This window comes from Ixodes scapularis, unplaced genomic scaffold (assembly GCF_016920785.2).
Source record: "Ixodes scapularis isolate PalLabHiFi unplaced genomic scaffold, ASM1692078v2 PGA_scaffold1__304_contigs__length_218370807, whole genome shotgun sequence".
NCBI classification, from domain to species: Eukaryota; Metazoa; Arthropoda; class Arachnida; order Ixodida; family Ixodidae; genus Ixodes; species Ixodes scapularis.
The window spans coordinates 135,372,214-135,398,969 of NW_024609846.1; the positions used below are offsets into that span (position 1 = coordinate 135,372,214).

The 26,756-nt window shown below is 46.1% G+C and overlaps 2 protein-coding genes across 4 annotated transcripts in view; one reads left to right on the forward strand and one right to left on the reverse strand.

Moving 5' to 3' along the window:
* The window catches only part of LOC8031283 (rab GTPase-binding effector protein 1), a 78,344-nt gene extending 58,090 nt beyond the window's left edge, over nucleotides 1-20,254 (forward strand). For all 3 annotated transcript variants that reach the window (XM_029987859.4, XM_029987860.4, XM_029987861.4), the window contains exons 16-18: nucleotides 2,265-2,381; nucleotides 6,457-6,567; nucleotides 12,958-20,254. In XM_029987859.4, the coding sequence (XP_029843719.3) occupies nucleotides 2,265-2,381; nucleotides 6,457-6,567; nucleotides 12,958-13,125 (396 nt within the window). In that variant the 3' untranslated portion in view covers nucleotides 13,126-20,254. The remainder of the gene's footprint in view (nucleotides 1-2,264; nucleotides 2,382-6,456; nucleotides 6,568-12,957) is intronic.
* Nucleotides 20,255-22,553: 2,299 nt separating this feature from the next.
* On the reverse strand, nucleotides 22,554-25,924 carry LOC121835990 (putative nuclease HARBI1). The gene is made up of 3 exons (XM_042290587.1): nucleotides 25,312-25,924; nucleotides 24,815-24,956; nucleotides 22,554-23,786 (listed from the first exon to the last, which is right to left on the reverse strand). The coding sequence occupies exons 1-3, from the start codon at nucleotides 25,675-25,677 to the stop codon at nucleotides 23,167-23,169; spliced, it is 1,128 nt and encodes a 375-aa protein (XP_042146521.1). The 5' UTR covers nucleotides 25,678-25,924; the 3' UTR covers nucleotides 22,554-23,166.
* Between the last annotated feature and the right edge of the window lie 832 nt (nucleotides 25,925-26,756).

Genomic DNA, 26,756 nt, shown 5'->3' on the forward strand with positions numbered 1-26,756 from the left:
AGCTTCGGCTCAGCACAGCTTGCTGGTGTCACCGTTGTACATTAGGAGCAGGCAGCTGCAGATAGTAAGTGAATCAAGTGGTGAGAGGAGGAAGTAGCCAGCCTTCCCTCTGCATATGGGATGGTTCCCTTGTCCTAGGATCACTTCCTAAGGTAAAATGGTTGAGAAGACTGCTACAGGACAAGCCTCGGGAAATTGAAAATGGTCATCAAGTTCGGAAACGGGTGCTCTTCACAAAACTGAGGTAATTTAAAAGCTTGGACGGTCAGATTGTTTAATTTACTAGGAACTTTGAATAATAATGATCTAGAACACTGGTTCTCAAATGGAGTTCCGCAGACACTTTGGGGTCCCTGAAGGCCTCCTGGGGTCCTCGAAGCCGTCGACCATCAGTCAAGCCAAGCAAAAAAAACGTTTTTTTTTATTATTGATGAGGGCTGTCCCACTAAGATAAATAGGCCAAACTATGTGCATCAAGTGAATAGGGTTGATTACTCTCCGTTTCAGAGCTTCAAAATTTTTTGCAATGATTTAGTTCTTTTTTTTTTTTTTTTTTTCATTTACCTTTTTGGTAATTCCCCTTCCGTTCTACCAATCGAGAAGGGGTCCCCAGAACCTCAGTTGTTGAGAACCACTGATATAGAAAATGGTGATATGAGAGTATAATCCCTGCTTTTTGCCATCATTAAGTATGCACTATATAAAGACCAAACAAATATTGAGAGATCTAATACTTGGTGCCAGCTGAAAAAAGTTGTGCTCATAGTTCCTTCACTGTGCAAAGTAGTTCTTGCAGCATTTGGTGGCGAGAAAAAAAAAATGAAGCCTTTTGCTTTTGAAATGTGTTGGTCGAGGTAAAATACCAAATAAAGTTATAACTGATCTTACCTACAAGTACTGTAATCTATCTTAGCTTGGTGCATAAAAGTGGAAATTGCTAATGCTCTGCTAGAAGCCAAACTTCTTTTATTATATACAGTTCTTGAGATGAGGACAAGTTTTGTCATGTCCTCGAGGCTTTTAGTTTTATTTGGCATATTTTGTTTCATTATGGTTTGCTGCGGAAAAGTGAGCATCGCTTTTTAGAAGCTTCAGCAAGCATTGAGAATGTGGACCTGATATCAAGGTTTTGTTTTGAAAGAAAGTTGTGGTCATTTCAGGGTAAAGATATATAGCTGCACTGGGACAGATTTATTGTTCATTGTTACAGAACTTAAGTATTTCTTTACACCTTTAAAGATATCCGTACTAAAGTGCAAAAGGGTCGGGTTTATTGGGTTCAGGTTATGAAATATTGACTATGGTATTTACTCGAATGTAACGCAAGTTTTTCTTAAAATTTCCCTCACCTAATTTGGGGGTTCGCGTTATAATCGAAACGCCTCAAAATTTGCCTCGGCGGTGTCGCGGCACAGGCTCTTTAAAATGGCTGCGACAAATCTCGTGACCTTTCGATCTTGTGCTGGCAACATATACACACTGGCAACATCCAATCTAATCCTGTTCTTGTTTGCGACAATTTTGTGACTCATTGCGCCCGTGTGTCGCGGGCTGCTATTTTGTGTTTCCACGACTTTGGACTCGAGCAAATGGCAATGCGACGAGCTCAGTATGATGCCCGCTTCAAAAGAAGTGCAATTCTGATAGTTGAGGAAATTGGAAACTTTGCCGCGGCTCGACGGCTAGATGTGACAGAATAGACTATCCGTGGGAACACTTGAACACCGATGGCGAAAGCGACGAGTGAGCAAAGCTCATTTTATTTTTAGAAACTGGCAGGTGTTGGCCACTATGTGAAACAAATAAAGGTACTCTTTTCCCTCACTTTACTCGCGTTACATTCGTGTTCTTTTTTGTTCTTGTGCTGTGAAAAGTTACCTCTTGCGGTACAATCATGGTCGCGTTACATTTGAGTAAATTCGATACTTAGTTGTAATATTGCAAAATAAATGACTAGAAGGCAGAATATTTTCAGTTCCACGCTAACGGAGCTGCTTAAGTGTCTTCTTGAGGTGCTGGTTAAAAGAAAAACTTCATTCATCTAGTCAAACCAAACTCCTACATCCTGTTCCCTTTACATCCCAACTGGACCAAAGTCTGCAATCACGAGAGCCACTTATCTTTTGAGAGCTTTTCAAAGCCAGTGGCTCCCGCTCGCCGCTTTTGCTTTGTTTGGAGTTAAAGGGAGGGGCGTAGCGAAAAGGCTCGACTGCTTGGATGGGCCCGTTAAAAGAGGCGAGTGGTACAGTGAGCCCGTGTTGCAGGACAAGCTGGAGGCAGAGGTGCTGCAGCTGCGTGGCCGTGTGCAGACGCTGCAGACGGAGCTGGACAACAGCGAGGCAGTCCAGCGGGACTTCGTCAAGCTGTCCCAGTCACTCCAGGTGAGTCCCTCCCCTTTCACTATTGCCTTCCCTACTTTCCCCTACCCTGGCAACATAGTACTGGGGCTTTCAAACTTTTCAATCTCGGGGAACACGTGTTCCTTTTGATACACAGCCGAGGAGCCCCTCTCGGTCTCGGCATTGTCGCAATAGTGCATTGCAGAAGCCTACAGACCTTGTAAACAAGGAAGAGTGTACAGTAGCCCCTCGTTATAACAAAATCACTAGTTTTTAAATTATTGTTTTTATCAAAGTTGAATGGGGTCCCGACCAAAATGCATGCATTTTGCGTGCATTTTGGCAAGCCAAGGTGCCAAAAGCATGCAAGCCTACGCGGAAGTGCACGGAGACCCTCGCGTTGCCTCCCCCTCCTCCACCGAGGCAAACCACAAACAAGAAAACGCAGCAAATGAGTGAAGGAGGACAGAGCGGCAGTGCCGCATCCGATGCCGATGCACCGACACGGCCAGGAAGCAGCGTCCACGTTCCGACGTTACTCGCGGTCAAGACGGCCAGACTCTCGTTGCAATCGGGTCGAGGAAGCGAAGGAGCCCGGACAAGGTCATCCCTTTGGAAGCCCCTGACACATACCTGCGGTATACACATGGTACACGGATGTTGTATGAGCGTGTTTCCGATAGTCGCTTCAGTCTGCGAGGTTGACAAAAGTGGCCGGCCCAAGTCCGAAATCTCGAAGGAATTCGACATTCTGGCATCGACTGTTCGACACTGTCCACCATTTCGCGGAACAAGCAAGACGTGGTGGACAGGGTGACAAGAGTTTCTCGTGCAAGAGAAAGTGCACACGCATGCTTGCCGAGGCAGCGCACGATTCCCAGAGTTTGAACGACCCCTACCGGAGTGTGTGCAAACTTGTCGGCGGAGCCACCAAGGATAACCTCGATTCATTCACGCTTGTCGATGCAGACGTTCAAGTTGTGGCTCCTGCCACAGATGCTGCAGTCGTAGGCCTTACGTGCGACCAAGGTAAATACAAAGCGAGTTAAAGAGACACCTTGGGAAACGCTGTTGAGTACAGAGACTCAGAATGTCCTACGGCTGCTTCGGAACAAAGTGGAGTGCAGCTGCGGTGACAGTGCACTTGCGATGCCGGAAGCATTTCGAGGAGAACTGATACCAGGATAATTTTATTGGCAAACTCCACTTAATTATTTTCTTACTCCTCAGTAAAGCTGCCGAAAGTTGTTCATAACCAAGGTATGTTGGATTAAGCTTAAATTTGCAATTTTTTAGGAAAAAAAAGACTTCTTCTCTCATTTTTATCTATTGTGGTTTAACTAAAAGCGCACACTTCTGCAAATTTTTATTGGAATATCTTAAATATTTCCGGAGAAGCAAACCATTCGGTAAGCCGACGATGCAAGATCACATCTTTTGGAAATGTGAAACTTCTATGTTTCCTATTTTCTAACAATCGCAGCTGTGCACCAGTACACCCTAGAACGATGATCATACTCTCGTTGGAAAGAGCATTTCGTTACAGTTTCAATACTTTAAACATACCGTAACGACTCATTTTTCGCGGGCTCAGTATTTCGCGATTTAGGTCAAAGCTGAAATATTAGAATAATTCGCGGGTTCTAATTTTTCAACTGCAACGGGAGCAGCGTGAATCGTATCTCATATACCAATTCAACACAATTGATAAAGGAATAAATTAAAATCCAGGAACACTTGCAGCAATTAAAATGTTGTCTAAGAATTTACCGAAAAACTGGGAACATCAATACTCACCCTGACCGAGTGGCACCGTATTTGCAGTTAAAAATGGACCATGGATTTGTTATTTTTTTTCCTTGTGTGTATGAAACGGTGAGCCTTCCATACGTGCTTCTGAACCGGCTGCTTCCCTTTTTTTCTTATTTTACCCGCTCATATGCGAGGACCGTTAATATAATTTCTTTCATTGAAATACGATGCAACTCTGAGCCTGTGTCACCATGCTGTCCTGCTGCATGCAACACTACTCGGTCTTGACCCTAGGCATCTCTATTTATTTTAATTTTTACTTGAATGTTTTATCTTTTTAATTTGTATTTTGAATCCACTGTCCGGTACGACAACCTCTTGACAACTATCCGGTGGTAATCCCCCGTGCCCCCCTACCCCGCCATCCCCTCCTTGCTCCCCTCTCCCCTCTCTTCCGCGGTGTGCGGCGCCCGAGGGGAGGCGGGGTGACCGTTGCATAGAGTGGACACCCACATTGGCTTAGCCTTATGTGCAATTGCTACCAAAGATGTCGTTCCAGAGCTTGTGCCGTCCGTTTATGACCTATTATATTCACCGCAGTGTCAGAGATCTCATATATGCCTCTTTAGCTTAGAAACCCGCCCCCCTACCCGCCGGAGGAACGCGCTCATCAAATTTTTTCTTCTTCTTTTTTTTTCTTCCGACGTTGCATTTTTTTTTTTAATTGGTCGCTTACTGCTCTGCACAGTCTGATGTCCTCACATGTATGCCATCTCCTGACAAAGCCGAGCCTCTTGGCGAAATTGTCGTTTGACTTAATCACATTTTCCCAGTTCATTGTTCACAAACTACTCTGCCTCATACACGCACGCACGCACGCACGCATGCACGCACTAGGTAATAAAATGGTGCTTAACCCATTCGCTATCGTGTGCGTCGCGCGCTGCTGGGCCATCCGTACTGCACATTTTTCCCCAAAAACAGGGCCACACTAGGCGGGACTGTTTTGCTTGTATAATAAGCTTTTACAGTAAAACTCAGTGCAGAAAACAAGAAAACATGTTTATTTACATGCTTAAGTGGTTTGTTCAACTCTTTAAATCAATAGGCCCTCACAGAATCTTCCTCGTAGGAAAGATCTCGAAGTACTCTATCCTCGGTCGCTTAGGCGTCGCACAACCAGTGCACTCTTGTCGTGATTCGGACTCCGAAATGCTGTCGGAATCGCTCCCATCGTTGACAGAAGGCTCCGAAAACTCACTATCCTCCCCAGACGTCCCGTTATCGTCGCTGTCGAAGAGGATATATATGATTTCATTGTCAGAAAGGCCACACCGCACACTGGACGCTGCCATCTTCTCCGAGCAGGCAGCGATCGAGCAGGAAAGACTACACACTAAAGAACAAGCTGAAACAAACACAGCAGACAGAATGAGCCTCGCCGTCTGTTGGCAATGTATCTAACTGCACTACCCGAAGTCTACATAGTGCGCCATCTATGAATGGCTTTTTAAAACAAATTCATGCCGACCAGCGAATCGCCGGCTTTGGCAGTATGGCCCCCGACGGCACGCCCGGCAATTTGCCGGCTTTAGTAGCGAATGTGTTAAACTGGGAAAACACACTAGTATTTGGAAATCTTCTGGAAGCCCAGTTTGAGAACCCATAAAGTATAGGGAACCTACTGCATTCGTTCACCTTGAGAAGTGGTGCGCCTTTCCAGTCTCATTTGAAGTGGGTTTTTTTTAATTGCAGACAGTGCAGTAGAACCTTGCTGGTATGATTATTGCTGCCAATGCTGTTTGAACTGCCATAGATTTAACAGATGTGTTAGCCGCTTTGCGGTTTTATGGGGTCTGCTGGGGCGGAGCTTCGCACCACACATGATTGCTCTCTCTTACCTTTTGACACTTCTTTCAGGCTCGTCCTCAGTTTTCCTTACCTGCGCTCAAGCGCCAAGGGTGGCATTTCGATCGACTTGCTCAACGTCTAGAATGATTGGCATTGTGTGAACATCGGGTTTATGTACGAAGCGAGTGAACCCTGTATTCTTTATTTTGGCTTAGAGATTAAACAGAGGGTTGAAGGAAGATGAGCAGGACTCATTTTGTTACAGGACCCATTCATAGCAATGGGATGCAACGAAACGCATCACACTGAAGACCCTGTCGGTGTCAGGTTCTTGCACAGTCCCCCTCAGGGCCCTCCCAGGGTGACCAAAACAGCTGTTGAGTCAGCTGTGCCCTCACCTCTGGTGGCCTCATGTCGCCTCCAGAGGCTTCCTACCTCCATGGGTTCTTGCATGTGGCAATGTCGCCGGTAGTTCCTCGTAAGTGAGCGTGACATATGCCGTGGCCATTGGCAGGTGGAGCTGGAGAAGATCCGGCAGTCTGACAGCGAAGTCCGGTGGCAGCACGAGGATGACGTCGGGGAGTGCAACACCTGCAAGCGGGGCCTGCACGCCCGTAAGGAGAAGGTACGCACTCCACACTCTGAGGGAAACATTCAAAAACACAAAGTGGCGAAAAACAGATGGCCGTAATTAGAGTACCGTCAGAGTTAACCTGTAGGTAGTGACTATTTTTATGTTTATGACGTCGCTTGCACTAAATGCAAAAATGTTTCTTAAAATATTTTTACTTCCCCCAACAAAATACAGAATTTTATTATCTCGACGTCTCCTGTCAATGTAGTTGACTCACTGACGGCTGTTTCATACTGTTTGGTCGTGGACTGTGTTGTCGGTGTTACGGCGTCGCGTGTCGCTGTGTCGCATGCCTAAGAAGGTTTAGTCTTACTTAACTCTGGAAATCTGTCATTCACACTCTGTGCCTACATGCTCGATAGTTGAACAATTTCAAACGTGACTGGGACGTGGCCGAGCGGCGATGCTGTACTCTTGCATGTTTTTTAATCGAACTCTCTTACATAAAATGTTTAACTTCCAACGAAGGCAAGCTTCCTTTTATCTTTTGTCTATACGTAACAAGTGTAAGTGCACTGCAATCCACAGAGTTTTGAATGACTTTTGTACCTCCACTTTTGTGCGAGTGCGCCTTCAAACTGTGGCAAAGCGTTGCCGCCAGCCTCGCTTTTGCGCCTGGTTCGTGGGTTTGTAGTTTTGTTTATATTTTCTTTTTGTTCATGTATGTTGAGTCTGGTGTGGCCACTAAATAGAGAGATTTAGAACAGCGCACACCAAAGCTTTGCGTACGCAAGTAATAGCGTCGTCGCCACTGCGCATGCGCCGAACACTAACCACATTTTGCGCTTTGCGTGCGCCATTTCTCAGAAATTGCTTGCATATGCAAAGAGCCTTTGCGCTCCTCCAAGGAGGATTCGTGATGAGAAGTTGGCTAAAGTCAAGACGAGCACAGTTAAAAACTGGCGGCGCCCAAGACCATGGACGCGGCCGCTTTGGCGGTGTCAGGAAGGCAACGTCGGTGGCATCCTCACAACTGCTATTTTTAATACGGGATGACATTGCACTCGGCCTGGGGACAACGATCACCGGCAACTTGATGCTTGCGCCGCGCAAACATTTTTGGGCAAAGGTACGGTGTGCGAAGGTCAGTACACAAGACCTCTCTTGCCGAGGCGATGCAAGCGAACATCACCGGTCGACCACTTGACTTGCATGTACATGTTCAAACAAATCTAAAACGTTACTCTGGACCAAAAAGACTTGTTGGTTTTTTTTCCTGAAGTTGCAGCATTTTGTGTGTGAAATAAAAATTGTAACTGTATCTTGGCGGTGTAGCAAGCACGAGATGCTTAGGCTTTTGTGTCGCGGCGGAGAAACGCTATTCTTAAACACACTTGCGTAACGTGCGCCAAAACAAGCGCTAAATTTTGCTCTAAAATTGCAAACGTTATTCTAAAACTTTCTAATGATTGGGACCAGTGGCGTACGGAGGATTTTGTTTCAGGGGGGGCCGGACCAACGGGGGACAAGATAAAGGGGTAAAGGGTGTAAAGAGGAACAAGATAAAAAGAGAAAAAAAAGTCCAAGAGGAAATAAAAGCACCTTAATTTTTTTTCAAATAACTATGCATTCCTCTATTAAATAATTAAAATAAATTTGTCATACTGGTGTTGGGAAGATTATGATACATAAAAATGGTGCCCCGGAAATTCCTCACCAGGAAGGCATTTTCACTTACTTTTTTTTATTTACAAGTCACGTCAACAGAAGTCACCAGAGTTAGCCAAAAACAAGAATCATAAAAACAAATTTTTTATGAAGCACGACTCCAATGCACGAAGCCTCCAGTCATCGGTGCTGATAAAACAATGATGCATGAGTAGAAACGCGGAACACCTTGATGGATAGACGATAAACACTGGAAAGCTGCTCCACCATAAATTACTCCTCATCTTAACATGATCGAACGAACAAAAATCTTGCGTGATTTGTTCGTTGGTGTCAATTTCTAAGGTTTCTGAAGTCCGTTCACAAAAGAAAGTCAAGGAAGTCACACGACGCATCAAAGGAACGATGGAAAATGGTTTGTACACTCACATATCGCACTTGGCTCCCGTCCTGAGGCAGCAGGTCGCACACTCGCGCCCCTATCTCGCGCGGTTCTCAAACTGCCGATGACAACTTCCGTACTCGAACGTTGAACCGCAAATCCCGCGCCTTTAGGCGCCTATATTCACTTTGTTAAGAGTTTTCCCACCACCCAAGGAGCCAATCAGATGTCGCTCCCTTTAGACCAATGGGAGCCACGCGGTACAAAACAAACACTTACAATACAAAATTCAATTAAGAAAGGACACGTGCATAGACCCCCGAAAAATCCCAAAAACCTTCGCCCTAACTGTTGACCGTCAGCAGGACACCGCTTCCAGGAAAAATCCTTCGTCGGAGTGCAAGGGCAGTGCCCACGCTTCTTCTCAAAATAAAAAAAAAGGCTACAAAACATCGATGGGCCCCGCTGCGCTCGAGTGGGGCACAGCGCATGGTACGCACCCAGAGCAGGGGCGACAACAAACCAGCCCCGGTGACTCCGGGCAATTGGGGCACTCGCGAAGCAATAAAAGTAGAAGTAAACAAATACATTATCTTTCCTGAGGAACGCTACGCAGCGCAGCCTACCTCACAATTTATTTAACAAATGAGATATGCGGCAGATTATAGTATATATATATGTGTGTGTGTGTCCGTGTGCGTGCGTGTGTGTGTGTGTGTGGTGTGAATCCTGCAGTGCCGGCTACTCCGCGACGACCGTTATATAAAACTATATTGGGAAAACGCAAAAGCGACAACACACATATACACAAGAAGCAGACTACGGAGGTCGCGGCGTACTCGCCCAATCGCGCAACCCGTAGTCCTTGGTTACGCATATCGCGATCTGTGGGGTCCCCACAAGCTGGAGCCATCTTATTAAATATTTGATTTTTTGTCTTTTTTCCTTTTTACTAAAGGTTGTGTTGTATCGTTTCACACGCGTGGAAATTCAGCAAAGCGTTAAATATTAAGTCACATGCTTTCATAATCTTAGTGCTATGGTTTGTAGAACCTTTGGTCATACATATTTTTTGTTATATCGCACAATTCATGGCTTTCATAAAGCGTTGAATCTTGATTGGAGATGAAAGGGTTCATTATACTTCGTTACAGCTTAAGTCCAAGCGCAGCCGATGCTACAGGCGCGAGCATGTGGCCCTGAACAGTGCTTGCACTGCACGAGCGCGCGTGTTTGCCAGGGACGCTGAAAGCCCGAAGCTCACGCTTGTAGCGTCGGCTGCTTCTGGACCTAAGCTGAAACGAAGTATTAGCCCCGTGCGCGACCGGAAGCGTCGCTGTGGTCGGCCTTCCACGATTGGCCGAACGCTGACCATGACGTCGGGAAGGGGATTTATCATCGACGGAAATAAGAGGAATTAAAGAACTTTAATTTTGACGGTGTTGGCAGTCTTGCTTTAAGAGCTCAATGATTTCAAGCTTCCACCATGCTATTTGCAAACACCATCGAACTTGTTGTTTGCAAGGTAATGACGTCACAAGGGGGAACCATGGTAGGGCGCTACCAAAACATCTCGCCGCTAATAACAAATTAATCCCACTGATCGCCACCCTGTAATAGACTATTTAATGAATAACTTCGTTAATTAATTATTCCTCAGTCATATTACGTGAAAGACGTTAAAACTACACATTTTTATTATTTTCAGTACGTCATAAATGGGATATTGCATTCTCTTCCTTTCTAATTTCTTTTACAACTTTTACACAAAGTTGGCTACGCTGTTAAAAAAAAAAACAAAAAAAAAACACCGCATGCGCATTGATATTGATGAACCCGAGAGTCAGTGACCCCACCCACTCCCCCCCCCCCCCGCTCAGAAGTTTCGGGGGGGGGGGGGGGGGGGGGGGGGGGGGGGGGGAAGGGGGGTTGCGGCCCCTTTGGCCCCCCCCCCCCTGTGTACGCCACTGATTGGGACATTAAGTAAAGTGTTGCAATTGCAAACATTGCATCCTCAATGTTTCCTGACCAAAGCAAACGAACAACACGGCTTTCAATGCACCAAGCAAAACATTAAGGCCTGTTCACACACTTGCGACTCCTTAGAAGCGAGTGCCTTGAAACCTCTTAAAATTTCTTAGAGCACACCGGTACGCTGGCGCCACCTATGCAGTGACCCTAGAACTGCATTTCACTGGAGCGAAGGCTTTGCGGGATTTCCGAGGTCAAATGTGCGTACTACCTATGAGAAATGGTTGCTTATAACGTTGACAAAAGTTTTTCGAGCTAAGAAAGAAAGGGAGATACGCTAGAGAAACAGAAAATGTATGGGACTGCCAAGTTTCCACTGCTACCCAATAGGTGGCACCAGTGTGTCCTCTCGTCGTACGAGATTTTAAGAGGTTCCAAGTTGCTCAGTTTTAAATGTCGCAAATGTCTGAATGGGCTTTTACCGTCTTGCAGTGTGTGTAGCAGTTCAACGCACATTTTTCGGCACGAAATCTTGCGCAATTGATTGCGATTTTTATGGCCCAATCTTTTAAAGGGGCACTGACACATCAAAATCGTAATTTATTTTATTATCCAAAACGATTGAAAATGATGCCGGGACATTACCCTCAAAATTCGAAACTTGGGAATTCAGTATTCGTGAATTTAAAAAACAATTTCCAAATGCCGAATTTGAAGTTCCCGCGCGATCCGCGCCAGTGCAGTGAGTCAAATTTTGCGGTCTCCTGCGACTCGACTTTCTTTCGGACCTCCGCACTACGCTGTGAAGCAAAGCGCCATTGCTACCGCCACCCGAAGAGAGGAGGGGGTGAGCAGGCGGGATAGAAGGGAGCCGGCGCAGGGAAAAACCGGTTTCTTCCCCGACTTGGCGATAAGCCTCTGCTCGAGCGCCGCCAAGTTTTCCGAGGGAGAACACAAATCCAGGAAGCGAAATCACACCGAAATCTGATTTTTGGTATTTCAAAAAGAAAGGCCGTAGTGCGTTCGTCATTGCGTTAAAAAACATGTTTTACGATTGCCGTTATTAAATGTTATAGAAATGTCGCCTATAAAGCTTCTAAATTTTCTGATTTTTGACGTCACCGATCAAAAGAAGCAAGGAGGTAAGCGCGGGAAATATAAACGCCAAAAATAAAAAGGCGCGCACTCGCGCGGGGAAATTTTTTTTTCGCGATGCGTTTTTTTTTGCGTGTCTATGACTACAAGTTGCATCATTTTAGACAATAAAAAAGAGTACGACCTTTGGGGTGTCAGTGCCCTTTTAAGACATTCAGAACTCCTTTTGTCTGTTATAAATAATGTGAAATAAATTAAGCATTTGGCAAAGGTTAGTGCAGTGCTACTAAGCAAACGTTACGCGCGGCCTGATAGCTGAGTTGTGTTTTGAAACTTTTTTGGATTCCCGATCACTTAAAAATGCTGGTTGTAAGAACTCCACTTGATTGCATGGCACTCGCCAAAAACTTGTGCGACGCTGACTGCAAGCAAGGTGATAATTTATTCATGGCCACTTTCGATTACCTTCTGGATTGAAGCTCCTGTACTCCATTCAACCTTGAGCTGAGACTACAGCCAAAGCTACAAGCACGAGCTATCCCGCGCTCCTGGTTTTGAGACGTGCCTTTCTAGCACGAGCGCTCATTCTGCGCAAGGATGTTTCAAAGTCACTATCTCGTTTTATTGTGCTTGCAGCATTGGCTGCAGTCTCAGCTTAAGTGAACGGAGTATAAGTCCAAACTTCGGTCAGTTGTTTCTGGTGGCAAGTTTGACGGGAGACGTCAAAATAGTTGTGCAGTAGATATTTTGATGTGGGACATTAAAAACATTTGAAAAATATTTTCACACCTTCAGGAAATGGTGTCACGGATGCCAATATAATAGTCAAATTATTTTGACAGTGGACGTCGAAATATTCACTGCCTAACTTTCACTAGTCGTAAAGAAAAGGTTGTCAAAGTAAACCGAACGACGAGCAGTTGTAAAAATTTTGACATGATGTAAGAATCGGATTTCACTGCCTGCATTTGACAATATGCATTTGTTTCGAGAGAAACTTAAATATTCTGTTTTTGTATCAGCTGTTTGCACATCAGCCACAAACCATTGGAGTCCATCTAATGCCGTGCAGGTGTCGCGTGACCTTCAACCGAGGCACAGCGACGCACTGGGCGCATAGTCCCACGACACATTCACAGCGATGGATTCGCTGAAATGGCCCGTAACATTCGTTACGGTCTATTGTAGGGTGAAATGGAGCACTCGTTCCTTTATAACATTGGGGATAAGGTCTGCAAAATCATGGAACAAATTCAAATTCATGGAACATGGATGGTCCTAGCCCGAAGATGATGGCTCTCTCCTCCTCTTGTGTCTCATCCCAGCACCACTGCAGCCACTGTGGCAAGATCTTCTGCATCGAGTGCCTGGGCAAGGCAGTCCGGTCGGGCCCCAAGATGCGCTCGTTCCCGGTGTGCAACGTGTGCCACACCCTGCTGGACCACGACACGGCGCCCTACTTCAGCAGCGAGCCCCCCCAGACGCCCAGCTAAGTTCCACGGGGGCCGGACCGCTCCGCCTCCCTCCGCTCCGGCGGACCCCGCTGTGGCGGCGGAGAACCCGCACTCACGATGGCCATCTCGGTCCATAAAGACTCTGTCGGCGACAGTTCCGCACTTGTGTCGGCCGTCTCGATCCGCCGCTGCCCCGAAAACTCTGCGGGATTCCTGCCTTCCTCTCGCTGCGCCCTCTACGAAGGATCCAGAAAGGCCAGCTTCGAGAGCGATCGTCCACCTTTGAAAGTGGCTCCCAACTGGTTTCTAGCAAATAGTGTCGAGGAAAACGGGGATGAGAAAAGGGGAAGGGGTTTGCTGTCGTCCGCTCGCGTTTGTCGTCCATTGTTTCGAATGGCAACGGCACTCGGAAGTCGTGTTCAAGGAGTCGGTATGCGTTGAGCCCCTTCGACAGAGTGTGTGTGTCTGCGCGGAAGAAACGTTTGAGGCGCTGCTGGTGGAAAAGGAGTGTGTGCTCACCTGGCATTGAGGCCTCTTATTTTGTACAAATGTTTGTGCAGCTGGGTATGCCGAAATTAAGTCTGTTTGTGAGCCTTTTTCAGTATGTCAGTTGTAGAATGCTGTGACCGTGTTGACTTCAAGCACGTTTTTAAATCTCACGTATTGGATTGTGGAGATATCCTCGACTTCCTGCTTTCGATTTTAATAATTGTCTGTTCGATTCAGCCGTTGAATCGTATAAGAAGTATGGAAACCTATTGAACATTTTGAAATAGTACAACTGTGAGTATGTAGCAGAAGATTTCAGCTTTGTTCAGTGCACCTCCTTACGGTGTAGCAGCATGCGGAGGAAATGCGCAACCCCCTTCCAGGCATCTTCACGTGCTTGTGAAATTTTTTTTAAAGAAAATTCTGGTTTATGGGAATGTTAATTGTTTGAAAACCCAGCAGACATAGGCTGTGAGCACCATTCCTTCATTATGTTTCTGGAACATTCTCTAAATTCAGAATTTTAGTGACAAGCAGCAATAAAGTGAACGAGGCTTGCTCTTGAACATTATTAGGAATTTCAGTTTTGCTAATGCATGTTTTGTTTTCTCACAAAATATTTAAGTCAGTATATTTGAATATACATTTAATTTGACACAATTTGAATGTAACGACTAGTATTGAATTTGTAGTCATGCAGAACTTATATTTTTCCCACTTCAGATAAATCAAAAACTGAGGGGGTCAGTTTACTTTACTAAAGACTCTATGGTAAAAAAAAAAAAAAAAATTATTAGTAAGTGCTGAGCAAGTGTGTGCCTTTTGCATCCCAAGAGCACCCCAGCAACCTCAGATGATTGGTCCATGTCATTCAAGACGTCCTCAAACTTTTCAAGCTTGAGGAATGCCAATCTCTCTCAATCGATAGCCGAAGTCTCTGCATTGCTGCAAATAAGGTAGTGGAGAGGCCTACAAGCCTTGTGAACAGTAATCCACATGATAAGGAGGGGTCGGCACATAGGTATGCATTAATGGACGACACAAAATCTTCTAAACCAGTGCTTAAACTGGAAGAACACTTAGGGACAAGGACAGTCAAGAAAATTTGGAAACTCGGCAAACCGCCGAGGGGGTTCTCTGGGGTACCTCTGCTGCGGACAAAATTGAATTTATATTCTATTCAACATTAGTCATTACAGGACTGGGTGCATAGTCTAAAAGTGTTGTGTACACAACACTTTGTCGGTATAGCACTAACAAACTTTGAAAAGTTGCGTATGAAAAGTTGTGTTCTCTGGCAGTTCGCACAATCAAGACTAACTGGGATGCAATTTTCTTACCTTTATTTGGTATATTCACTCGTTGTTCAATAGTATTCATTTTAATACTGAGGATGTACTTTGAAAAAACAAAACGTGCTCCGCTTGTGTTTGATGAGTTCGGACTTTTTGTGCACTCTACTTTGTCAATTTTTGTTTCTTCTTAGTATTTCATTAGAATTAAGCCATCATGTAGCCTCTCCCTTCTACAAACCTGATAATCCTGTCAGTTTTCTCCTCGTCCCAATGGTGAGAAGGAGTTTAAGAAGGGGTTAAGAGAGGAGGATGTAGCTCCTCGAACACTCCACTAGCAGTTTCACCTAAGGATGAGGTCTTGATGGTTGAAGAGAGAAGGGAAGTGGAGAAAAAGTGGATATTGCAAAGCTTAGATCAGACTTTAAATGAGGCTCTCATAGGTTTGACCCTCAGTAAGTGAATGTTTGTAAAAAGCTTATTCGGCATCCATGCCTCCAAGGTGGTGGTCTTGTCTCCTGAAATGTTGAACAGTTCTGCTTGGTCCCTTGGAGTTGCATTTGACGAGGTTCTGGTGGGGTTGCACACAGCCTACGAAGAAGCTGTTGTACATTCGACAGAGATGACTGTGGTCCGAAACTCGGAACAATTCCAGCTCGAGATGTGACTGGAGCCTGTGTGCAACTGCAGCCAAAGTTTCTCTGTGAAAAAGGTGACGATTCTTCCCACGGATAATTGTGACTACAGCTCGGTTGTGACTATAAGTTTAGCTGCTTCACTCCAGACACGTTCTGCTCTAAGGAGAGGGTTGGGCAACTGGCCGCAGTTGACTTCATATCTTTAACAAGTGGTTCCGCATTTTTTTTTTTTCTGGACATTTGTTTTATATTTTAACAGCTCGAGAGCCACCCACTCCTCGGGTTTGGCCATAGAGAAGTGGCGACAAATGTAAAAATACAACTGCTAATGCAGGACGACTAGCCTGGGGTTTTCGTTTTAGAAAACGCCTGTGTTAAAACCTGCGTCGTGCATCCGTCTTGCCGTTTGCATTGGAGGAAAGCTTTTACATGCTTATCTCGATTTCGTTTTTAGTTTTTGCAATAGCCGGAAATATGAGGGGAGAGGCTTATACTAATGTCTGGGGAGAGTTCAAGGCTCAAGGAATGAGAAATTGAAGAAGCACAACTGTCATGCGGCCGACAGCAAGCGATCTAAACCGAGACGAGCGCATCTGTGTGCATGAGATTTGACGTTGCATTTTTAGCTTTGACTCGAGCTACATAGCAGGCCTTATTTCGTGTCAGCAGGGAAAATTGTATTGCTTTATATTGGTTCGGTTAAGGTTTGAAGGACAACCTGCAAACAAGGGAAATTGTTCATGTTAAAAAACAGCACGACTGGGGCTGGGAAAAATAGCGCGACTGAAACTCTTACCAACTTGCCCAATTATCTATCCTTAGGAATTGTTTTTTTTTTTTTTTTTTAGTAAACTTTTTTTTTTTTTGAGTGCAGTCAGATTTGCAGCTGTCATGACGGCACGAGTTGCTGTTTTCAGATTGTGCTAGCGGAGGAGTGTAGTTTGGAATGTAGCATATTAAAAAGAACAAATAGAAGAACTTGCTTTGTTGTGTGCTGCAGAGACACAAGTACAGTTCAGAACTTCCGGTGACCTTTAACCACGAAAGGATGAACCGACCAAAACGCTTGGAGTGCCCCTAACTATGGGGGGTTCATTGGCATAGGTGCCATTGAACTCGGTTCAAAGAGGCATGAATCAAATAATACCTTGCAATTCCTAGTTTTTAGAGGAAAAGTGTGGTTCGAAGGGACAAGGGTTACCTTAGCATCGAGGAAGCTACGAGAGATGGAGCACCATGCACATAAAAGGTTTTGGGGTCGAGTTTGGCTGAATCCATGGTTGCTGGCATATTGTTCCTGCATCTACCATTTTATAGCTATTGAGCGGCCATGTTCACTCATGTGATGGACTGCAGATTCAAGATATTGGCTTTAGGCGAGCTAGAGAGAAACCACATGCAGAAACACCCAGGGCATACATTGCCTGCCTTTGGAAAGGTCCATCGCAAATTTCGGGTTTTTTTGAAAAGGTGTTCAAACTTTTTCTTTTTTTGCCAGAACTTCCACATGGATGGTCAGAAAAACACTGGAGTATATTTTGTCTAACATAAAGGCCTCGCTTCATCTATCAAATTATTTCCCTTTGTCTGCGGGGCTTGCCAGCCATACCTCGACTGATACTATAGCACACACCTCTTGCATAGTTGCGCCTGCTTTATTACAGTCAGTCTGTCCGCTTACGGTAGATGTATTGACTGGAAGTAGCATGAAGTATGATTTTATGTGGAACCAAGGTTGATCATTGGTTCTTTTTAGTTGCATGAAGTAAAGTGAACCATGTTGGTTATTCAGCTGGTTTGTGATACAGTGTACATAGTTTGTATCATACGAGGATATAGCAAATATGTAGAAATGCTGTTTCAAATTCCTTGTTTTTAGTCCACATCTTTGCTTTGTCTATTGCTGTTGGATTGGAGTACTCTTACAAATTGGTGCCTGTACAGTGTTGCCTGTGTGCCCCTCTGAATGTGTGAATGATGGCACATGTTTAGGCAAGTGTGACAATGTCCTGCAGAGTTTAAAGCAGTCCTTGTATTCAGGGTGGGTAGCATGACCTATGATAAGCAATTTCTGCTCTTTTCTCCCTTGTGGGTTTTATTCACACAAACCATTTTTATGTAGTTGCCTCTCTATTGTCTTTGTTTGGCAGGAATTGCCTTGAAACACTTCTTTCTGTAGTATTTTACTCCTAGTTGCAGGTTTTTATAGGTGCATTTAGTGCAAATGCATTTTGCAGGATTATCAAGAAAGCAACACTGTAAGACGACTTGATCACTCTAGTTTCTAGCAAATAGCTGACAGCTGTACAGTTCTTCTCTTTATGTCAAGTTTTATCTATGAGAAAACTTTATTTTGGATGCCACTTGTACTTAGGAAGTGTATGGGCACTCATGTATTTGTGGCCTTTTTTTTTTGGTTTTTCTGCTAAAACTTTGCTGTGAAGCTCTGGAGAAAAAAATCTTGGCCTTATTAATTGGGTATTTTGTCATTTGTGGCCAGAACACAAACTTCATCCCTACACTTGTCATTTGGTTGACTGTCTGCTAACTCTGGATCTGATTGCTTTAAAAACTTAATTTGCTTTCTCTCTGAAGTAAGTTCATTAATGGTGCATTAAACTGAGGCAAGTGCTATCACTAGTCGGGGATTCGTTTCACTTTACATCTTTGGGGCTCTGAACCAAAAATAGCAGTCAAGGTTGTAAGTTTTAGCACCTTGACAGCATTGATAGATGAACAATGCGTTATGCCCTATGAACTCTCCCACATAAGGCCATCATTGATGTCATGCTCTATAGTACCAGTTTTTGCAAGATGTATGTCATCGCTATAGCAACATGTTGCATGATCAGCAAAAAATTGGTAATGCCATGGAGTTGAGGCTCGATTGTGCGCATTGTAGTCTGTACTCCATATTTCTCGTCTTGTGTGTTCCGCTCTGCCTGGCTCGCGCTTGCAGTTGTACATATGTACAGAGTAGGGACTGCATTTGGATTGTTTGATTGTGCTGCTGTTTCGCTTTTGCATGCAGCCTTGGTGATTGAGGCACGTGTCCCATTTCCCCAGTTTGGGTTCTCTCTTATGGCAATGCAGGCATTTTTTTCGACAAAATTCTTTTATGTGTCTCACGTTAAATTTTTATTTGATTACTTCAGCACGCAAAATTTCTTTTATAACCTTCGTATGAAAGTTTGGTGCATGGGCACGTTGGTAAAATGTTCTTGGGGAAAGGTTTGCATGAAACTATTTCTGGGTCTTTTAGTTTTATTTTTAGCACTTTTAAGGCAGTGTTTTGCCTCAAAGTTTTGTAGCTTAAGTGCTGCACTACTCATGTCCTCAGAACGATGGTCAAACAGTTAAATTCTGATTGGAACCTTGAAGCAGAAGGATTTGCTCCAAACTTTACGCTGCCCAACATCTAGTCGGATTGCCTTCTGTCTATGACTTGCACGAAGGGATTCACACTCCACCCCTGGTTTACATGATCGTTAATGTTTCCAGTTGTGAGACACGGAATGAAACAATCGTAAAATAAATGCGAGGAAGCTGGTTGCTTGCGGTCATAAAGAGTAATCTTGAGGGGAAAAATTTTAGCACCCTGTTTTGAAGATGCAATGATTTTGTTAACTTTAGAACTTGACTCACTCAAAGAGAAGAAAACTGATCTTGTGAACACAAGTATCAACTTTTTCACGTTTCTGCATACAGTCACCTAGAAGTGTAGCTCTTCTTTTGTTTGATGGCAAGGATGAACTTTTGGGACAATCTGTTTCTTCAGCGAGGCAGCAGATCTCAATTTGCTCCACTCTCCATCTGCAAGGAAAGATGCCCTGCCGTCGTTCTCATTCTTTCAGTGATTATATCATAAATGCAAGTTGGTTCAAGGTGAACACTATCATCAAAAGAATTCATCTTTGAATCCAGGAAAATAGTTACTTCGGGGATTTTTTTCTGGCTATATTGCCAAGACTTGCTAGGCTCACGCTATTGCGCTACCAGGAATGCACAATATAATTAGACGATTGAAATATACGCCTATCGTGTTTGGTAGCAAATTATTAGAGATGGTGAACCTTGACTATGTTGCATTAAACAGACTTTGTACGATTGTGAATTGCCTTGCCTTGCCTTGCCTTGCCTTGGTAGTGAGCGAACTTTGATTTGGCAACGTACAGGTGGAGAAACTGTCTTATCGTGAGATATTCTATTTATTGCTGTTGTTTTATTTCTTGCGACTAATCTGTTTCTAGTGTAAACCGCCACTTCTGCTGTGTCAAAACCTGTGTCTGTTTCTCTCTGAAATTGTGCTTCTTTAGGTATGGATGAACTCGCATTTAGAGGAGGATACCTGTTTCTTCGGCAGAAGTGGGGTGACCAGAGAGGAAGCGGGGTGACGCACATCACTTGTGGACTTTGTTCACGGTGCGTCATCTCGTGCCAGAGCTCAAGGGAGGAACCCATGTTCCTGGCGGGGAGGGAGCGTCTTTGCGCGGGCGGATCTCTTGACGACACCAAAGGGTTAGGTTTCTTCTGCCACGACAGTTACGCGCCGGGCGCGTTGCCGTCTTTGCCACTGTTCCGTAAACTTATTTGGGGTGCCGCGCAACAGAAATTTATTTCTCCCCCTTTTTTTTACTTTTTTTTTTTATGTACTGGGTGCCGGCGGGTTCGAGGTTTTTTTGCTGTACATAGTAGTTTTCTGCATGCCTGCTCTCGAACCGAATGTTAATAAAATGCACGCCTGTGAAACATTTGTGTTGCGTTTTGAATCGACTTCGTAAGGACAGTAAGAACTAGACCGACACGAGGGGAAAAAAAAAAGTCCTTTCGCAGACACAGAGTTAGGCTGAAAACATGAAAGATATTTCAAGAAAGACGTCGCAGCCGTCCTGGCGTAATTTCGTCCACCATTTTGTTTCCTCGAGCTGCCTGGCGCTACTGGCGCGTACCGAAGCAATGTGGAGAGCAAGTCGTCTGCTTCTTGCACAGGAGCTGCAATGACGTCGGAACGACGCCGATCCCTGACTGACTGATCGAAAGGATCCTCCCGAAACATATCAGCGCACCCCCCCGGCCATAGGTTTCCACATGAATTGAAATTAAGGGGGGGGGGGGGGGGGTCTAAATGTTTAGGGGGAGGGGGGGGAGTATTGAGAATAGAGGAGTCGTTGCGAATTAAAGAGCAACTCCACTTATTTTGGTCATTAAAAAACAATGCAGTCTTCTTCAGTATCGCCTAGGAAGACCACATGTCAAATATTACGAAGCAGTTCTGTCTAAATGTTTCAATGGCCCGGCAAAATTTGCAACTCGCCAAGTTGACGAAATCAGCTGACTAGAGCGGGCGAATTCAGGTGCAGTCAAGGCTACGGCATGGGTGGAGCCAACATTGAGCTAAACGTCATCATCATCATGGCCCCCTTTTGCTTGTTTCTACTTCTCCGGGCGAGCGTAGCGCATGACGCAAGGGCATGACGTCAGCGGTGTTGCCTCGGCGCTCAGCGGTGTCCACGTGATTGGCGTAACGCGCCTGCGCAGCGCGCTTCTAGGGAGCCGTTCGGCCGCCCGCAGAGCCGTCTGCCGCGTAACAACCACCGTCGTCGTCTCACCGTTTGTGGTTATTAGGGAATTGTAGTAGACCGTTTTCTTCCTCCGCTACGGTATCCCTGAAGAAAACGCAGCAGCCGCGCATGCGCGCCGCCAGCCTTATCTCCATAGTTCAAGGTCTTGTGGCGGATTACGGAGCGCTATCCGGGTGCTTAGCGGGCTGCAGAAACGGTCTACTACTCGGAATTCCGTCCACACTACGGGCACTACGGACACCACGTGCCGCGCAGGGTTGCCAGGTTGGGCTATAAATAGCCAAATTGGGCTAGTTTTATTTGCAGTTGGCGGGAAAAATGGTAGTTGGCTATTTGGCTAGTATTGGGCTATTTCTAACCTGTGCATTGGGCTATTTCTGACCTGTGCATTGGGCAATTTCCGACCAGTGCTGGAACCAAAATGCCTGAAAGCACCTGGGTTTATAGGTTCGAATGTATTTTTAGAGTAAGTTACGTGAACATTTGGCGCTTCAGTCCCTTAACCCTGATAAGTTTGCGACAACAAACAAATTTGTCTTCTTTTTGCACGCCTTGTGCAATTGTTTACCTCCGAATGCAAGCATGTGCTGTTATTCCTCCATCTCAACAAGTGACGGCGCGATTCATTGCCGAGGATCGCTAGGTTGGACATTTGAGAAAAGGTACATGGAAGTGACGTAATGCAAAGGAGGAGCGTATTCTAGCAACACTCACGTGGCGGCTCTGCCCACTTTGACGCCGCTACGTCATCGCAAACTTGACACCCGTCACCCGTTTCAGCGACGTCCGGAACCAACCACCGACGAGCGGAAGTAGCTACGCATTCCCTGAGGCGTCCCTACGCGCGGGATACGGGGTAGGATTTACTACGACGCGAGGAGCAGTTCCTGCGTTTAGCGAAGGAACGGCAACCAATCCTGTGCGTCGCTGGCCGTCGCATCTGTTCTGGTACAGGTAAAAGTATTGAAAAACAATCAAAACCTTTTGGGCGTTGTTAAAACAAACCGCTTTTTTGTACCCTTTTGCAATACATTTAAGAATTAATTGGAGAGAAAGTTGTTCCATATTATGCGGGATGTGCGCTACGCGCCTTCTTCAAACCAAAATGTCGAACCACGAGGAGCCGGGTGTGCCGGGGGCAGCGGAGGGGTCGGCGGAACCAACGGGGAGCGCGCGAGTGACGACTGCTTTAGTCAGAAACAATTTTTTTATCTTTCGAGAACTTGCTATTGCCGCGCTCAAATAAGAATGTTTGGCGCAACATCTGTGATAATTCTTTCAAAGTGGTCCAGTGTTTATATGGTGGTATGCTAGTCAGAGAATATATATATATTTTTTTTTCCTTTCGAAATTTAACTATTGTGCTCAAATAAGACAAGATATCTGTGATATATACTTAAGATTGCCCAATTGCTTACATAGTTCCAGTCGATGCTCAGTTTTACTTCCAAGAATGAAATATTAGATTCCATGTTATCACACTTTTATTCATGAAGTCACAGGTTTTTCTTTAAGAAATAAAGCAATTTTCAAAACAAACTACATGTGCACTGTCTTGAGATAACACAACCTAACTTTGATGAAGTACCATAAAAGAGATAATAAAATGGAGCAGAAGGCAAGACGCTTTGAAGCATTTGTAAAATGAAACAATGTCCATGACAACAATATCCCTGGTTCAATCAGCAACTAAGAAAGCAATCTCTGCAAAAGCAAGCATTTCTTTCTAGAGGTAGTCTAAATTACTTCTGAGTTCTTTGCAGGGGCAATCCAGATGATTTGTTGGTCTGGCAACTAAACCTCCGAACCTTTTCTGTCACTGTCGACTGCGTCTCGTGCCCCTTGCTCATAAGAATAAAAAAAAGGCTGTATCGATTTCACCGCGATGCACTCGACACGTATCCGGAGGCAGCACGCTGGCTGTGCGACGAACTTCACAAGGTGTAGGAGCTGAAGAGAGTATGTAGCTTGTGGACGGCCATGACTGTGGAGCAGGAAGCGAAGTGTGCACTTTACGGCTTCCACGCGTAGGGCTTCACTGAGGGCAAGGATGTGACGGGGTCCTTGATGGTCAGGACCTCAGTCGTGGTGGCGAGAGGTTCCCTGTCGCTGGCGGCGTCCGTGCTGGGCACCACCGCAGCGAGGGCGCTGAGGGGCTTCCCGACGGTGTCCCTGGTGGTCGGGACTACCGTCGTGGCGGCGGACCCCTTGCGTGTGGCGCTCCGCACGGGCACGTCTGCGGCGGGTTCCAAACCGGGCGACAAGGCGCTGCCTCAGAGCCTTCCCCCTGTCCGAGAGGCCGACCGGAAGGTTGACCGGAGGGCCGGCAGGAGCCAGCCTCTCGGGAGCCGACGCTGACCTCTCCGAGCTCGGTTTAGAACCGTCCGAGCTCGGCTCAGACTCCAACTCTGACTCTTCAGGGTCGGAGTCTGACTCCGGTTCTGGCTCGCTCGATGCAAGGCAGATGTTGTGGAGCACTGCACATGCCGAAATAATGGCGGTGGCTGTTGAAGGGTGGTAATACAGAGCCCGGTGCCTTTGCAGACACCGGAATCTGTTTTTCAACAGCCCGATGCAGCGCTCCATAACAGACCTGATCGAGGAATGCGCCTTATTAAACCGGTCGCAAGCGGTGGAGGTCGCGTGGTTCCCGGGGACAGGGGTGATGAGCCAAGGCGCCAAGGGGTAGCCGCTGTCACCTGCACATGTAGAGGATGGAACATATTACATTCTTTACTTTTTAAAATGAAAGGCAAGAAAACAGCTGTGTGCAACTATGTCAATTATAATGTAACTTAAGTGGGACTTAAAAGTGTGTTAATATTTCTGCACTACAGTATCAGTTTACATTATGATTAATTAGCACCAGCTTGCCTGTAAACTCCCTGTTATTTCATGTAACTATGTGTTTTCCTGGTGGGTTGTATGGGATGTGTGCACGATTCCTTAGGGGTGCTGTGTTGTATGCAAGTGCATTATTAGGCCCTTGCATCCGACAGATAAAAGCTCTGTTGCTTTTGGGAGTGTGGCCGTGACCTTAGGCACGGGCAGAGCAGAACACGCTGGCCTTGTCTTTGGCAAGCAAGGGGATAAGGAGCCAGTTCGACGAACCTCTTTCCTAATCCTCGGTGGAGTTGGATTTGGGGAAAAGAGAGGGGGTGGTTAGATTGGAAAGGAGTCAGGTCCTGTTGGGACACGGAGGGTCTAATAGGAGGAGCTATATAAGCAGACCGAAGAAGAAGGGTCAGGGAAAAGAATCCAGTGTGTGGGACAGAGACGACCCGAGGACAGATTTGGCGAGCCCCAAGTGGCCAAGGAGGAATTGATGCCATTCCGTACAAACTGACGACCGTCAAAGCGACCAGGCGAGCCCCCAGGTATCAGTGAAAGAGCTCCAACTTCATGCAAAAACCAACCAGCAAGAGGGTACAGGCAGACAGTAACAGTGAGTGGGCCGAACCGGACAGCGACTCGCACTGCGGTCGCATGCCTTGCATAGTCTATCACTGTCGTGAGATTGGTGTAGTGTGACTTTCGTAGCCTGCAGAGTGTGAGAGTTATGTGGACATAAACAGAGATTAATGGCCAAACTTTGGGTGTTGTCTCACTTCAAGGAGTTCCAGCAACTGTGTCTGTGTGCCTCACAACAAACACAGTACGTGTGGTACTGTGGCTTTCAAGCAGTGGGAGCCACCGTGTGCGTAAGGAATGAATTTAGTATGCTCACCAAGCAGGAACCGGCCGTCGCGTGGCACCTGCCCTTGCTCGAGTTGGTTTCGGAGCCAGGAAAATTGCCACACGAAGGAGTCATGCACCGACCCGGGATACCGTGGGTCGATGCACATTATCCGGCAGTCGGCGTCACACACCTGAAAGTGAGAGAGATATTGACTTGTAATTACCTGAATGCACAAGTAGTAGATTGTACTTATGGTTCACAAAGCAGTCGCAATTTCAGAACCTTTTAAGTTAGTTTGTCTGACACATGCATGTCAACACACCTTCCTGGATGCAGGGTACAACTAACTACCTTAAAACAAAAATAATTTTTTTTTTGTTTTTTTTACGGAAGCTCACATGCTACATAGAGCACACGCTCGCGCAGTCGTGAGACCCCACAGCCCGCAGTCATAAAACGGCATACTTAAACCGTATCGGCAATACGTTTTTTTTTTTTCTAGAGATTTGGGGCGCGTTTTGACAACGTAACATGAGTGTACTTACCACCATCACGTTGAGGGCGTAGAAGTACTTGCGGCACCAGTACGCCGCCTTCGTGACGGTGGGGTCGTTCTTGGACGGGCCGACGATGGAGACCATGGTCCCGTCCACGCAACTGATGACGCCGGGTATCCTGCCGAACAGCCTGAAGCCCTTCTCCGCGTCGAACCTCTCGCTCGGCGTCTCGGGGAAGTGGATCCAGCCACGCTGGACCCCGAGACGACGCACGATAGCGACGGACACGGCGCGGACCGCAACGCTGACTGTCTTTTGGTCCCGCGCTACGTGTTCGTCGCTCGCCACCATGCCTTGGAAGCTCCCCGTGCCGTAGAAGCCCAGTGCACACAACACTTGAAGCTCCACAGTCATGACCGTACACGAGGTACGCACTCTCCCCACCTACCGTTCCTCGCGAAGTTCGTCGCACAACCACCGCACCACGATCTTGGGCAGGCGGTATTGCTTCCAAAAGATCTCCTCCGCGAGCTCGAATGCATCGCGGTGTTCCCGATACAGCCTTTCTGGCGAAAAAAAAAGCTCTATTAAAGAAAAAGACGAATTGACGAGACGGCGACGCCTCGCCGCCGAACACATGCTGCCAATGACACCTAGTTCCGAGCAAGTACCTTTTGAAACGTACTCGGTACAAAACGAAACGTCATTTGTTGTCACGTCCGGTAGCCGACTCCGCCCAGTTTTGCCGACTCCGCCCACATTTTTCTAGGGAAATTACGTCACTTTTGTTTCCAACCAATCAGACGTGATGACGTCACTTCCGTGTACTAAAAAAAGGTACATGTACAATGTCGAACCTAGCTATCCAGTTCTGCGCATTCTTTAGGTTGTCTGAATTCTGCATAGTTCTCCCGTGACGTCATTCTGTGGAAGGTATGTTGTCATGCGCTTGTACGAGCGTTTCAGGAAGTTCGCCGAACGTGCAAGGGACGCCATTGCTGGGGCATTTGATGGATAAAAATGTAGTATGTGTCTTTTCTGCTCAAAATAAACGTTTCAAATGATAAATCTTTTGGGGCTATTTTTGTGCTATTTTTCTGGATAGACATTTGGCTATTTTTGGGCTATATCTCGTAGACGTTTGGCGGGTTGGAGTTCAAACGCCTGGCAACCCTGCACGTGCGCAGACTTTGTGCAGACGTCGGGGATCGGTGGCCGAGTGGGCTAGCGGCTAGCGCACACCAGCTCGGAGCACGTGGAGCGAAAGCTCGCGCTGCAGAACTCTGGGATCCTGGGATTCAATCCCCACCCCTGCCCGTTTCGATCTGGATGGGTACCGTACCGGCGTGCGGTCGTGTATCACTACTGCGCGATGCACGTTATACTGCACTGGCTAAATTAATTGCTCATCAACAGCTGGGAGACTCGTCGCCCGTCGAGGCAGACCAAGTTCTAGGCTGTATAAACATAAACATAACCCAATTTTTTTTTTT